Raw genomic sequence first — 13825 nt, 5'->3', positions numbered from 1 at the left:
ATGGTATTTTTATTATTGTTTTATTTCTTAAAAGAAGGAATTATAAATATTCAGTTTAAGTGGTGCATTGGCTTTATACACACTCAGGAAACACTCGATTTTCTTTTAACAAGAAAAATAAAAACAAAAAGGTCACAGCAGAGCTCCAGAGGATGTCAGGGCCACAAATGCTCACCATAGGCTGCAGGTTGGCTGGCCTCTCCCTGAGGTGCCACGTCAGAGGAGCTGGCAGGGGCTGGGAGAGGTGCCCTAGCCAGCCTCGCACTGCTGCCTTCAGGCGAGGGGAAAGGAAGCTCACATTTGCTGAACTTGACAGTGTTCAAGTCAAACCCAGACACTGGCCATGGCCTCCAAAGCCCCTAGACACTCCAAGCTCTTGCCTATCCCTCCATCCTCTCCTCTCCCTCACAGCCGCACATGCCCAGGATGCTCCCATCTCTTCCCTACACCTCTGGCAGTGTGGATCCTTTTTTGTCTGGAGAGTACCACTCCTCAAAGAGAGTTTTCTTGACCTAAAGAGCTCCAAGCCCCTATTTTTCTTAATCACTTTACCATAAGGAAAATCAGGTCATTTGTTTACTGATACCCCTACTGTCAGAAGGTAAAATCAATGAGGACAGAAATGTGACCTTTACTCTTTGACCTGTCCTAGCACCTGGCTAAATGAATATGCTGGCCACTCTATGTGAAGTCTTTACCTGCTCCTACTCCCCTGAAAAGCAGGCACTGTGTGTCACACCTCCTCACTGTGCAGGTGAGCAGCTGAGGCTCAGGGAGGGGGTCACCAGGGCCACAGAGCACATGGCAAATCAGGGATGTGAACTAGGCCTACCCAACTCCAGAGCCCAAACCCCAGCCCAGGGTTTCCCCAAACTGCTTAATAAGAATGCCCTCGAATGAATGGTGCAGACACTAATTCCCTGGCTCCTGCTGACTAGGATTTAAGGACATGGGATGGGACCGAGAATCTGTAATGAGCATCCCAGGTGATTCTGAATAGTCCACCCTCACCCCTGAGTGTAAGAAATAATGAATCAGATCCTGCTAGGCCTTGAATTCCACTGTAAAGGGGAGGAGGTCCAGGAGCACAGGCTGCATGAGGGATTTATTCCAACCACTAGGCGAGAGGCAGGGACCAAGCCTGGAAACAGCCCAGGAAGGGACCTGGGACAAGCCAGAGCACAGGGCCAGAGCAGACAAGCAGGGCTCCAGGACCACAGCTGGTAGGACAAGAGTGTAGGAGGGTATGGTGTGCCCTGGAAGAGCTCTCTCAAGCCTATTTCCTGGGTGCAGCAGTGCCTCCCCAACATAACAAGGAGTACTCTCAAGCCACACAGGAACAGAATGTGACCATGGATGTGACTCCAGCTGGAGAATCCTCTTCTAGACACAGCCTTCAGAACATTCTCTTACTGTCCAAAGCCCAGACCTCTTGGTAAGCATCTGACCACTCTTCTTCCCAGACCCCACAGCAATGAGCTTCATGTTTCCCTCAGATGCACAAGGTATTCTTTCTCCTCTGGGCTTCACCACAGGCTATTCCTCTGCTTGGCATGCCCTGGGGAAGCCCTCTGCCACCCTGGAACTCAGCTTCAGTACCCCTATCTGGGTATATTCTCACCCAGCATCTTCCCCAAACGAAGGGACTGCTGCCCGCCTTCCCACCACCCCTACACCACCAACCCCCATAGTAGGCTCAAAGACAGCTCAGGCTCTCATCTCTCTCAGTGGCCTGTCCCCAACATGAGATACACCACAGCACTCTGGGAAGGCTACAGGTAAGGCTGGCTTTGTGGGTTGCAGCCTGTATGATCATACAGGGCCTGTGCGCCAGCCTTTCTATTGAAACCAGAACTTTCTTCCAAGCAGAAAGAAGGCAATGGACCTCAGACAGGCTAAGACCAAACACGCCTCTGTGGGCCAAGAGGCACCCATGCTCACTTTGGGCACAACCCAGCACCAGTCAACTAGCTGCTGACTGAGCATATTCTGATCTTCTGCAGCAAGGCTGCTTCAGCTGGGACTCTGACCTTGGCTGGGCTCCACTTCCTGACAGATACTCCCCACCCCCACCCCACCACAGTGTTCTAAGTTCTGCAGTTCTCAGCCTAGCTGTCCCACTCCCCTCGATGATATGCTCCCCATGCTGGCTATAACCCACAATGGAGAAAACTACAGCACCCCCAGAAGTCTTGGTAAGCCCATACTCATCTCACCCCACTGATCCAAAATACATGCCAATTGCACTGGCGCTGAGTGAGAGCTTCCCTGTGACACTTACCTGACTGCTGTGGGGTAAACAGCAACCGCCTAAGACCTCAGGAGAAGCGCTGCCATGTGAGGACTGTTCTTACTTCTCCATGAAGGTGGCCTGGTAGTCAGTTTATAGTCACAAAGCTGGGCATTTACACCTGGGACCCTAGCCCCTAGGGATTGCTAACCATGCCATAGAACTTTTAAACATTAGAGGAGTTTCCACATGATGACTTGCAGGGTGACGGTAGGGTGCTCTGTGGGGCCCACATTTCCTCAGGAGATGTGGTGACATTCCCCTCCTACCCCATTTATGATAAACACTCTCAGCTAAGTGGGAATGGAGGGAACAGTATGAGGTTACCTCAAAAAGTTAAAAATGGCCCAGCCAGTGTGGCTCAGTGGTTGAGCATCAACCTATGATCCAGAGATCACAGTTCAATTCCCGGTCAGGGCACATGCCCAGGTTGCAGGCTCAATCCCCAGTAGAGAGCGTGCAAGAGGCAGCCAATCAATGACTCTCCCATCACTGATGTTTCTATCTCTCGCTTTCCCTTCCTCTCTCTGAAATCAATAGACATATTTAAAAATTAAAAAAAAATAAAAGTGGAACTGCCTTTTGGCCCAGCAATTCCACTTCTGGGAATTTATCTGAAAAAACCCTAAGTGCTAATTAGAAAGAATATATGCAGCCCTATGTTACTACAGCATTAGTTACAATAGCTAAGATTTGCAAGCAGCCCAACTGTCTATCAGTAGATGAATGGATAAAACAGCTGTGGTACATTTATACTATGGAATATTACTCAGCCGTAAAAGAAAAAAAATTTTACCCTTTGCAACAACATGGATGGATCCAGAGAATATTATGCTAAGTGAAATAAGCCAGTCAGAGAAAGACAAGTACCACAGCATTTCACTCATATGTGGAATTTAATGAACAAACTGAACTAACAAACAAAATACAGACTCGTATAGAGAGTGTAGGCAGACAGCTCTGGGTGGGTGGAGGTGTTGGAGGGATTGAGTAAAAATTAAAAAATAAAAGAGAAAGAACTCATGGACATGGATAATAGTGTGGGGTAGAAGTTGGTAAGTGGAGGTGGTAGAGGGTATGGGGGGACAAATGGTAATGAAAAATAGAATTAAAATAAAGAGAAAAAAAATGTGGGACAGCAGAGTTCCCACCGAGTTGCTGAAAGCACAGGATGAGAACCTGAGAAGGTTTAAAACCAGAGCCCAGCACACAGCACTACTTGGCACATATTCAACAAGCCATCCTTCCTTATGCTATGCCAATACCCCTCTACATTTGAGCTTATGCTTCTAAATGCCAACTGACACCAAACTAAGAGAATGCTGGACCCCAGCTAGGCTAGAAATGGAGCCTGCTTCATCCAGCCACCAGCAACTCGGCTTGGGCTGTGAGTATCAGCATATCAACACCATCTCTGTGCATGGGCATGTCAGCATGAAAAACCATTCTCAGAAATAAAGGGAGACACACACAAAAAAGAACGAAAGAGAAATGGGTCTTCTGGAAGTGGAACTGCGGTTGATTCTTGGGGACTGATGTCAAAGGGCACACCACTCATTTGGGATTGAGAGCTGAGAACAAGTTGGAGGAATTCCACAGGGAAAGGCCTGCATAGAGGCAGCTTACTGCAGCCTGCTACATCTTCAGGACGCCAAACACATGTCTTTAACGACAGCACCTAGAGAGATGTCATCCTGACTCCCTTGCCTGCTCTGAGATCAATCTCTGTCCTTGTCTATCACCTGTCCCTTCTTTGCTAGACCCTGTTAAGGTAGACAACAGGGTATTACAACTTGGCTGCTGAGGTGATTCAAATCCCCAAGCCAGCAGAAAGGCGAGGGAGAGGCAAAGGTCTCAGAGCTCTGGTGCTCCAGGGCGCAGGGCATGCTGGGCTTAGGCCACCACACCCCACAGTCACTGCATTCTGTGGGCCAAGTAAAAGGCACAGTAAATGGAGGAAAGACAAGATTCAGAGTGGCATGTGATAATAAAAATGATAAAGATAGCGGTGCCACTACAAGCACATTATATGAATGTCCTCAAATCTTCATGAGTAGCTCACCAAAAACAGGCTCTGGGAGGTGAAGAAACTGTCCCAGGAAGTAAGTGATGGGGAAGGACTTAAGCTCAGCCCCTTTGACCAGGGCCCAGGCTACCGAGACATGGACACATGAAACCATGAAGTACTGGACACCTCAGTTTTGCCTGCCCAACATCTATTTTCTAGTGATTGTGCCCCAACTTCCTCTGGGAACCTTTCCAACCCCTGCCCCAGCTTCAGGATCAGACATGTAATCAGCCTGCCCAGAGTGTGGCACTCATCCTGGCCACAGGGATGAGCTCCTGGTCCAGCCAGGCCAAGGATATTCCACTTCATAACTGTTGATAACCCCTGGAAAAAGAAGCCTTCTCCTTCTATCCCAAGGAGCAAACAAGCCAGACTGAACAGTAGGGGAATGTAATTTCTGTCCCAACACCAAGCCCATCAGGGTTCAGGCACTGCTTTCAGCCATTTTCCTCTTTCCTCTGGCCTCTTTTTGCTCGCCTCCCCCTCATGCTGGTAACAAGAAGGTTGCTTACCCCCTCAAGTCCAAGCCTCACACCCCTCCCCCTTCAGTATCCAGTGGCAGAAGAAACGTCTTTTCCTGGGGTAAATTTCCTAGAGGCAAGGATACTTCTCCCCAACCCCCAGGAGATTTCACACCTCATTGGCCAGAACTGGGTAACCAGTCACTGGCAGGGGAGGAGCAACCTCATTGACTGGGTCCATCTTCTGAGTAGCTAATCACTAGAATATAGCCCACTATACCCTAAACTTGAAAGGGAAGAAATGAGAAGTCAGTGCTGTGGGACTAGGCCACAAACAGTGGCCTGCACAAAACACATCTGGAGGGGGGCACCAGAGTCCTCCCAACCCAGGCTTCTCAGTAACTGAGCCAATGTACCCCCTATCATGTTAAAGCCAGTGTAAGTTAGAGTTCTGTCACTTGTGACCAGAGTCCTGCCTAATACACTAAAAGCAGGAGTGATCTTGTGTGGCTCTGGAATAAGAAACAGGCTGGCAAGGTGACAAAAGCGAGATCATGCTCAGCCTTCTGGGTCACACAAATCACTTTAGATTTTATCCTGGAGATGAGGGTGACCCACCAGCTAATTGAGGCTGGGTTAGGGAGGCTAGTGCACAAGGCAGGGAAGGGAATGGGATCTGGCAGTGGTCCCAGGGTGAGCCAGGGGGGCTGGATATAAGCAGTGCTCCCAGGGTAGGAGGGAAAGAGTCTGATGGCAAGGCCCTCCTCAGCCAAATATCCAAATTCATTGCTTACAAATTCTGCTTTCCCTGACTAGTAAATCAGAAAATCATACAGCCATTGATACCAAGAGGTTCAAAGAGTAGGTTGAGGAAAAACAGGTAAGTCACAGTGGACCATGGGGCCTATAAATAAACATGTTCCCATTTCAATAACTCACTAAGGGACCCTGAGAAGAACTATTTCCTTACAACCAGGAAGAACCCTGACATTTACTACATCTGGAACCCAAAACAGAAATTCCACATGAAAGTCATATTGAATGGCAACAATAAAGATGACAAGAGTATCAGCCTCCTATGTGCTAGGGACTTGCTACCCATCATCCCAAGGTGGCACCACACCCCTCTGCCCTGCTTCCAGAGGCCCGGGACATTAGCCAACACACAGGGGTCTCTAAGTTGAGGAGTGAGTGAAACACAGAGAAGCTGGGTAACTTGCTGTGGTCCCTCTGAATTCCCAGACCTCTCTTTCTCCACGGTCTGTGGCTCTGATAGTTTCGGATGTTACAACACTGATAGCCAGTCATCACTGGAAACATCACTAGCCTAAATCCCAAGATCAAATCTTACCAGAGGGATTTCCCAGGCTGAGGATGGAGAGAGCCAAGAAGCCTGAAGAGAGGCTGGTGAATCTCAGGGTGTCTGGCGTTTAGACCATTCTGAGGTCTAAATGGGATCTGGTTTTTCTCCTTCATTCCCTGTTCCCCAGCATTCCCTCAATCAGCTAATGGGCCCCAGCTGGGAACAAACATGGGCAGCAGAAATAGGGGCCAGGGTCTGACAAGCTCTGGCAGGAAAGCCCTGGCCAGGAGGGGAATGCAACCATTTATTTGGAATGGCTGTGCTCTGCCTCTGAGGGAGTTCAAGTGGTCAGATGTGTCCAAGTCAATTAGTGAAATCTGACAGGGATGTCACTGGGTTTGGGAGGAGGGTCATCTAGTTTAAAGTCCTACCCTGCAATGTCCCCAGTGTACAACAGGCACTAGTTGCCAATTTGGTTAGTGGAGAGCAGGGGTGAGAGGTCAGGAGCTCGGAACCTCAGGAGCTCCATGACAAGGGAGAGGCGTCAGCAGGGCACTTACAAAGCTGCTCAGGAGGTTGGGGGGTCCTTGTCCAGAGGAGATGAATACCACTGGCTCTAAAGTCTCCTTGGGGGCTTCCGGAGCAGCAGGTAAAGACAGAGCCTAGTCTTTGGAACTGGATGAATGACTTCAAACACTGGCTCTGCTGTCTAGTTGCTTAACTCCCCTGAGCTTCTGTTGAGATGTTTGATTAGATCCTTGAGTCACACACCTCATCTCTTCAGCAAAAGCTATCCAGCCTTGCCCTTGGTCTTTCATCAGAGCATGTTTCCTCAAAGAGAATTCCCTACCTGTAGCATCCTTTGGAATTTGGACAGGCCGAGACCCTCCCAAATCATCAAGTGCTAGTTCCTTTTTGCTAACAGTTCCTTCTTCAATCCATTCCTTTCCTCTCACATTCACTACAAGCAGCAAAAGAGAACCAGGCTGCACCCTCCATATTTTGCTTGGAAAACTCCTCAGCCAAATATCCAAGTTCATTGCTTACAGTTCTGCTTTCGTTGACTAGTAAAACAGAAAGTCATACAGACATTGATACTAAGAGGGTTGAAAAGTAGGCTGGGGGGAAATAGGTACACAAAAACAAGAAGAGTATTAAATTTATGTTTGCCAAGCACCTTCCACATATCCAATAGGCAAGTTCCATCTTTATAAGGGCAAGAAGAGTCGCCAAAGACCTCAGAACACATCCCCACTCAAACATCCCTGTCTACTTAACATGGCTGACTAACTCTGTTTCGGCCCTCTCCCATACCCTTGGTCCCAGCACTGCAGCCCCTGATCCTATCATCACACACCTTTTCTTCCCTCTAGAGCGTCAGGTACTCCCAATTCAAAGTCTGTCTCCCACAGAGCCATCTCCTCACACCTCCTTCCTACTCCCAGCTGCTCTTCCAGGCTGCAGACATGTCTTCTCCCAGGGCAGAGGGATGTTAGATTAGGGTGGTCCCAAGGGGTCCAAGGGAGCACAAAGAATGGAAAGAAACTTAGCATTTGATTCATTCTCTATTCCAGCTAAGAATTAACACACAGTCACTATTATAGTCTTAACTTTGTTAAATATGTTTAGTTTATTTTCATAATTCTGTGCTTTATTTTTTAAGATTTATACTTCATCCCTGCACAACATGGATTTGATTTAATCAAGAGCTAATGATCTTCAGAGGAGGATCCAGAACAGCCAGTGGAGGGAATGATGGCCCACAGTGTCAGAGAAGTCCCTAGGACTCAGAAGGGCAGGGCCTCACCCTCCAACTCCTGCTGCCACACCAGGGAGCCCTGGAACCTGGCCAGCCTCAGGCCTATAAAAGCTTTTCTTTGGTTGGTTCTTCCTGGTCAGGAGACTCTTCCCTGTACCTTCACTTCTACAGGAGGAAGCAACAGTCACAATACCATAAAATGAGTGGAGAGGGGAGATTTAAATCTGAGATTTTCTTTACTGGGGAAGCCCTGACCATTCCTCTCACCCCTGAAATGCCCCTTTCCTATATCCTCTGTGGCTGTCCTAGATCAGGAACGGCCAACACAAGGCACAGCTGTTCCCTTGCCCTCCCCTTGCTCAGGGCAGATACTACAACCATGGCCCTCTTTGTCCCAATGTGATGGTGAATTTTATGTGTCAACATGGCTGTGCCAGTGTACCCAGATATTTGGTCAAGCATTATCCCAATGTTTCTGTGACAAGATTAACATTTAAATAGACTAAATAAAGCAGGTGACCTTCCACAGTGAAGGCCTGAATAGAAAAAGACTGACCTCCCTAGAAGAAGAAGAAATTCTGCCAGCCTTCAGACTCAAATTGTAACTCTTCCCTGGGTCTCCATCTTGCCGGTTCACCCTGCAGATTTTGGACTTGCCAAGGACTCACAATCATGTGAGCCAATTCCTTAAAATGCATCCCTCTCTCTGTGCAAAATATATACATACACATACTTTTGGTTCTGTTTCTCTGGCAGACCGTAATATAGCTAACGAGCCATATCAACACAGCCCTCCCAAAAGAATTCCCAGTTAGCATGCAAAGTGAATTCATTCATCTAGGGCTATGAGTACATCAGCAGCTGGCACTGTCCCTGGCTGTATACACAAGACCAAGTGCATGCCACCACGTCCCTGTACTCTCGGTTCTTCTAGAACTAGAGAACTGCCCAGGACCTTGAATTCCTGGTAGGGTCTTCCTAGTTCTAACTAGCCTTGTTCCCCACCATATTCCCCCTGAAGGAATCAGGCAGGCAGGGGGCTATACATTTTTCCTCTTCAGTAAACCAAAGCCATAAGAAAAGCCCCATGAAGAAGAGAAACATCAAGGCCACTGGACATCTTTTAAATTGAAGCCAGCCAGAAGTTACAAAAAGGTGGGGGAGACGGAAAGACACCCAGCTGTCTATCCTTTTCACAGGTCTCCAGAAGATGACATGGCATCTGCTAGCGGTCACTAGGAGTGTGAAACTCATCGAGATGTCTTTCAGACTGTATGACTGAGCAACACAAGATTCTAATTGTGCTTAAAATTTGAAATTTTTGTGATTAAGCAAAAGGTGCCCAGAAATCAGTCCATATGTACTTGGCACCCTGACACAGGAAGCTTGTAGAAAGGGGGTTTACACCTAGCACCTCACTTGTTGAACATGTGGTCCTGAGCCCAATGCACCTTCTGGAGCCTCAGTTTCATTATCTATAAAGGACATAAAGGATGAGCCATAAGGATGAGCCTTGGGAGGATATAAAGGATGAGCTTTAAGGCACATGATGGCCTCCAAAAATGACTGCTATTATAAGAATTAGGGTAGTGATAGTTCTAGAATCCAGGCAAGGCATGAAAGGAGATAGAGTAGAGCAGAGCCAGCTGGACAGTCCCAGGGAGCAGACCCAACAGGCTCAGTAGCTAGAGACAAAGAGATCATCCCTTTCCCTTCACCAGAGAGAGAGGGCAAAAGAAAGGACAAGGGAAGACTGACCTTGAGGGCAGGAATCTCCACACTGTCGCCGAGGCTGATGGAGCCTGAGAGGATGGTCCCTGTCATCACAGTGCCCTGGCCTTTGATGGAGAAACAGTGGTCCACAGACATGAGGAATGGTCCCGAAGGATCTCTCGTTGGGATGGAAATCTGGGACGTCAGGAGCTAGAAAAGAGATGCTGGTGCGACACTCTGTCAGGAGAGGACTGGATGGGGCGGGGCAGAGGAGGGTACAGGGTGTGAGAGTGCGCAGGCAAGCTAGCCCCAAAGATCAGAAACAGACAACTTCCTGACTACACTCCAAACTTCTGCCATGCTCTCAGTTCTGTCCCTCAGTGCAAAGGCAAACAACACTTGGAGAAGCCTCAGCTATCCTCTCCCAATGGGATTACTGCAAAGTCTCCTAGCAGGCCAGGCCTGCAGGCCGTCACCTACACTGCAGCAGGGGCAGCCTGCTACAGGACATCCTTGGTCACATTGCTCCCTGGCCTCATGCGTTTCCATCCTCCTGATGCCTGTGGAATTTAAAACTTTTTGTCTTCTAGCCCCTAGGTATTGCCGAGGCCTAGTGTCCCACACTTGCCCTTTCTCACTAGACACCAGCTGCTGGCAGGCCCAGAAGTTCACCACCCTCTTTAGCCTCACCCTTATATTCTCCCAGGAGGGCAAATGGGCAGCATCGCCTCTGGGAAGGCTCTGCTGCCCTTTATGTAAGGCTGCATTCCCTACTCCCCATCGCTGCAGTTAACATGCTACTGTGATCATTTGTTGTTGCCCCTCCTGGGGCTGTGAGTACTTCCAAGTATCTCCAGCAGCTGGTCTCTCACCTGAGAGGACAAGTGACTGAAGGAAAACTGAAGGATTTGGGGAGAGCAAGGCTGTTCCCAGAAGCAAGTGCCTGTGTTTGGTAGGGTGGAGGGGTGAAGGCCACTTCTCCAACCCCCGCAGAGACAGAGGGATGATCTAAAGTCTGCAAAGGGCCAGTGCTGCCCCAGTTTGTGCTCCTGCTTTTCTTTCTCTGCTGACTCTTTCCACATGCTTCATCCTTAACCTGCGCACTTTCCTCACGCGATCTATGTGCTCGGAGGTGGTGTCAGAACCAACTACCACCAAACAAGTAAAAATAAAGACCACATTACTCCTTTTCTTTTGCTACTTCCTATCAAAAATGTATTCGGTAGTAAATGTTCCAAATTCTTATTCTTGTGATAACAATCCTTTTGGAAAAAGACAAAAGATTCAAAACAGGCTTGGCCTGAGACTTACACAGAGGCTTCTAAAGGAATATATGAACATCTTTTATAACAGTATTTTTGTGGGTTTTGCTTTAACAAATACAACTGTCCCAAGCTCCCAGGCCAGTACTCTCTGGAGCTGGTGAAAAAAGTAACAAAAGCCTTACCCAGAAAATACTGGTTTTGCTAAGTCAACAAGATCAGCACCATAGAAGCAGTGGTAGCACACGGTCACACCTGATCTTGGCTCTGTGGATCCAGGCAGACGCCAAAGCCCACCCCACAACCAACCTGGGGTTTTAATCCCCGCTCCATCACATACTTGCTGTGAGACCATGGGCAAGTTACTTAACCTCTCTGAATCTCAGACACTTCCTAGGTAAAATAGAGATAAAAAATTTAAGCCTCTCAGGGTCACTGTGAATGTTATGATCTTGTATATAAAGATCTTAGTACAGTGCCTGGTATGTGATAATCATATCTCACCATCACAGTAAACTGATATACCACTGCTCCGAGCACATTATGCACATTAACTCATTTAACTCTCACACCTATTCCACAAGGGAAGTGGTGCTATTATTATCTTCTCTGAGGGAACTGAGGCAAAAGAGAGCAGGTCATGTGCCTAAGGTCACAGAGAGAGCAGGTGGTGGGGCGAGCACTGCAACCCACCCTAGAGTCAATGTACCTCACCACTCCAACCCTTTGAACTGCCCCAAGTGTTCAGCAGAGAGACACTACAGTCCCCAGTCTTACTGCCATTTTCATAGCAGCATCACTACCACCCTGCCTGCTGGCTGCCCTGGGCACCTTGTGGATGGCTGCATTCCCTCCCTCTGTCTACTACTACCCAGTCTGGAGGAACAACTGAGCCTCAGGCCCATGGCTTCAGAAGATAAAGCCTCCAGTGCTTTGGCAGAGGCCACAAGACCTAAGCTGCACTGCCCCTGCTCCTGGGCCCATCTCCTTCCCCTGGCTCACTGGTCCATCTCCCCCAGCTCACTGGGCTCACACCAGCCCAGGTAAGACACACTGGAGGAGCTGGTACAATGTGAAGGACTGGAACAGATGACTTGGCCCCAGAGTTCTAGACTGACAGGAGCTGCTTTGTCTGCATGGAGGTGTCTGACAAGAGAAAGAAAAAAGAAAGGCTTAGAAGGGTGGAGGCCTTCAATTCTGTTTGGGATTAACTTTCTGAGGGAGGTGAGGGAAGCTGCATTAAGCTGGGGGGAGCAGGGGGAAGGGACATTAAAGGAACCACCACAGAATCTTCTTGTGGAGGCTGTCTCTCTCAGGTTGTGCAGGACACAAAAGAACCTGCCTGAGTAGAGCTGGGGCCAGAGACCAACCTGGCTTCAAGTTGAAAGTACCTCAATGAGCTCCGAGATGCCCTGTGGAGCTTCTGTTTCAGGGGCCTCTGGTCCCCCAGGCTTGGCCGCCACAGGTATAATAGGTGCGCCTCGGAACCTGGAACAGAAAAACAAGTTCCCACCTTAGAGAGACCGTCAGCATGGATACAGAACACATCTGTGAGCAGCTGGCAGACCAGCAAGCACTACAGGTGTTCTCTCCTTTCCTCCTCTCAAGAGTGCCTAAAAAAAGAGTGCCACCATACTCCACTTAGCAGATGAGGAAATGGGGGCCCCAAAGGGAAATGCCTTATATTGAACAACACAATTTAAAAGGCTGCGCCTAGGTTTTAACTTCCACTTTCAGAACCCTCCCTGAGGAGACAGCAGTAAACCCTGGCCACCAGGCCTCTGAATTAGAGACCCCTTAAAGAAGACCAATAAATACCTTCTAACCTCCTACAGAGTCTCGGGAAATACCAGTGACCAAAAATCCCTGGAGATGCACCTGGGAGCTCACCTGCACCATCCCAGTTTAATGGAGTCCATTCCTCCTGGGACCTTCCGAGGCAGACCCATTTTCTTTAAGAGACTTATTTATCTTTTCCATTCAGGAAAAAAAGGGAAAATATACAGCCCATAATCCCATAATTGTGGTGTGGTGTGGTGTGCTTTCTTCCAACCTTGGTTTTTCAACACATTGCCTAGGGATTATATTTTTCATATTTTGGTATTGTATGCACACAATTTCATATCCTGGTATATTTGCCATGATATCATAAAGAATTTTCTGTTGAATGACAGCAACTGCAACGATAGTAACTCACTTCGCTGAGCCAAGCATATACCAAGGACACTTTCATGGAAACCTCACAATAACACTTTAGAACTGTCACCATTTTATAGATGAGAAACCAAGGATTAGAGAGGTGAATTAATTTGCTCCAAGTCATTGGCTATAAATCTCAGAGCCAAACTCCAATCCAGCCCATCTGACCCTAGAACCAAGGCTCACAACTTCTATGTTAGCCTCCCACTCCCTAGGCCTCCTATTTCATTTTTAACAGCTGCATAATAGTGTAACCCAGAATTTCCGTGCCCCCCTACATTACTCATTTAGAACACTTCAAGCTTTTCACTATTATAAAATAGCACAGTGATAAACATGTTGGTAGACATGACTGACTTTTTTTTTTTTTTTTGCCTTGCTTTGGGATAAATTCACGGGGTGTAAGTCTAAGACTCTACATACACTGAAAAATCAGCAAAATGATAAGAGTAAGGACATTCAAAAAGACTCTTCTCCATAAAAGCAGTAAGAACACTGGCAAAATTATCAGAATAAACTTTTTCAGAACTCTAGAAATTAACCAAAGGCTTGTGGCAATCTGTGGAATGTTTACTCGAGAAAAACCTCAATCTCAGTAAGAATATGAGAGCTTTGTGGAATTTTAATTTGCTTTATACCTATTCACCTCTCCCCTACTCTACCGTAGCCTTAATAACCAACATCTGCAAAGACAGTGGCAACAGGAGGCTGACGGCCACTAAAGGGTGGAGAATGGGTTTGAATTACATCAAAGCCCCTCTCCCCAAGAA

General features: G+C 47.8%; 1 protein-coding gene across 2 annotated transcripts in view; it reads right to left on the bottom strand.

The window, feature by feature from the left end:
* EEFSEC (eukaryotic elongation factor, selenocysteine-tRNA specific) overlaps positions 1-13825 on the bottom strand; it is a 242146-nt gene that overhangs the window by 125184 nt on the left and 103137 nt on the right. For both annotated transcript variants that reach the window (XM_087818685.1, XM_087818686.1), the window contains exons 3-4: positions 12248-12344; positions 9640-9804 (exon numbers count right to left, since the gene is read on the bottom strand). In XM_087818685.1, the coding sequence (XP_087674811.1) occupies positions 9640-9804; positions 12248-12344 (262 nt within the window). The remainder of the gene's footprint in view (positions 1-9639; positions 9805-12247; positions 12345-13825) is intronic.

The sequence above is a fragment of the Miniopterus natalensis genome, chromosome 7 (genome assembly GCF_054644295.1).
Source record: "Miniopterus natalensis isolate mMinNat1 chromosome 7, mMinNat1.hap1, whole genome shotgun sequence".
Classification (NCBI taxonomy): Eukaryota; Metazoa; Chordata; class Mammalia; order Chiroptera; family Miniopteridae; genus Miniopterus; species Miniopterus natalensis.
The sequence above is the reverse complement of the archived record's forward strand: the minus strand, read 5'-3'. Positions and strand labels throughout refer to the sequence as shown.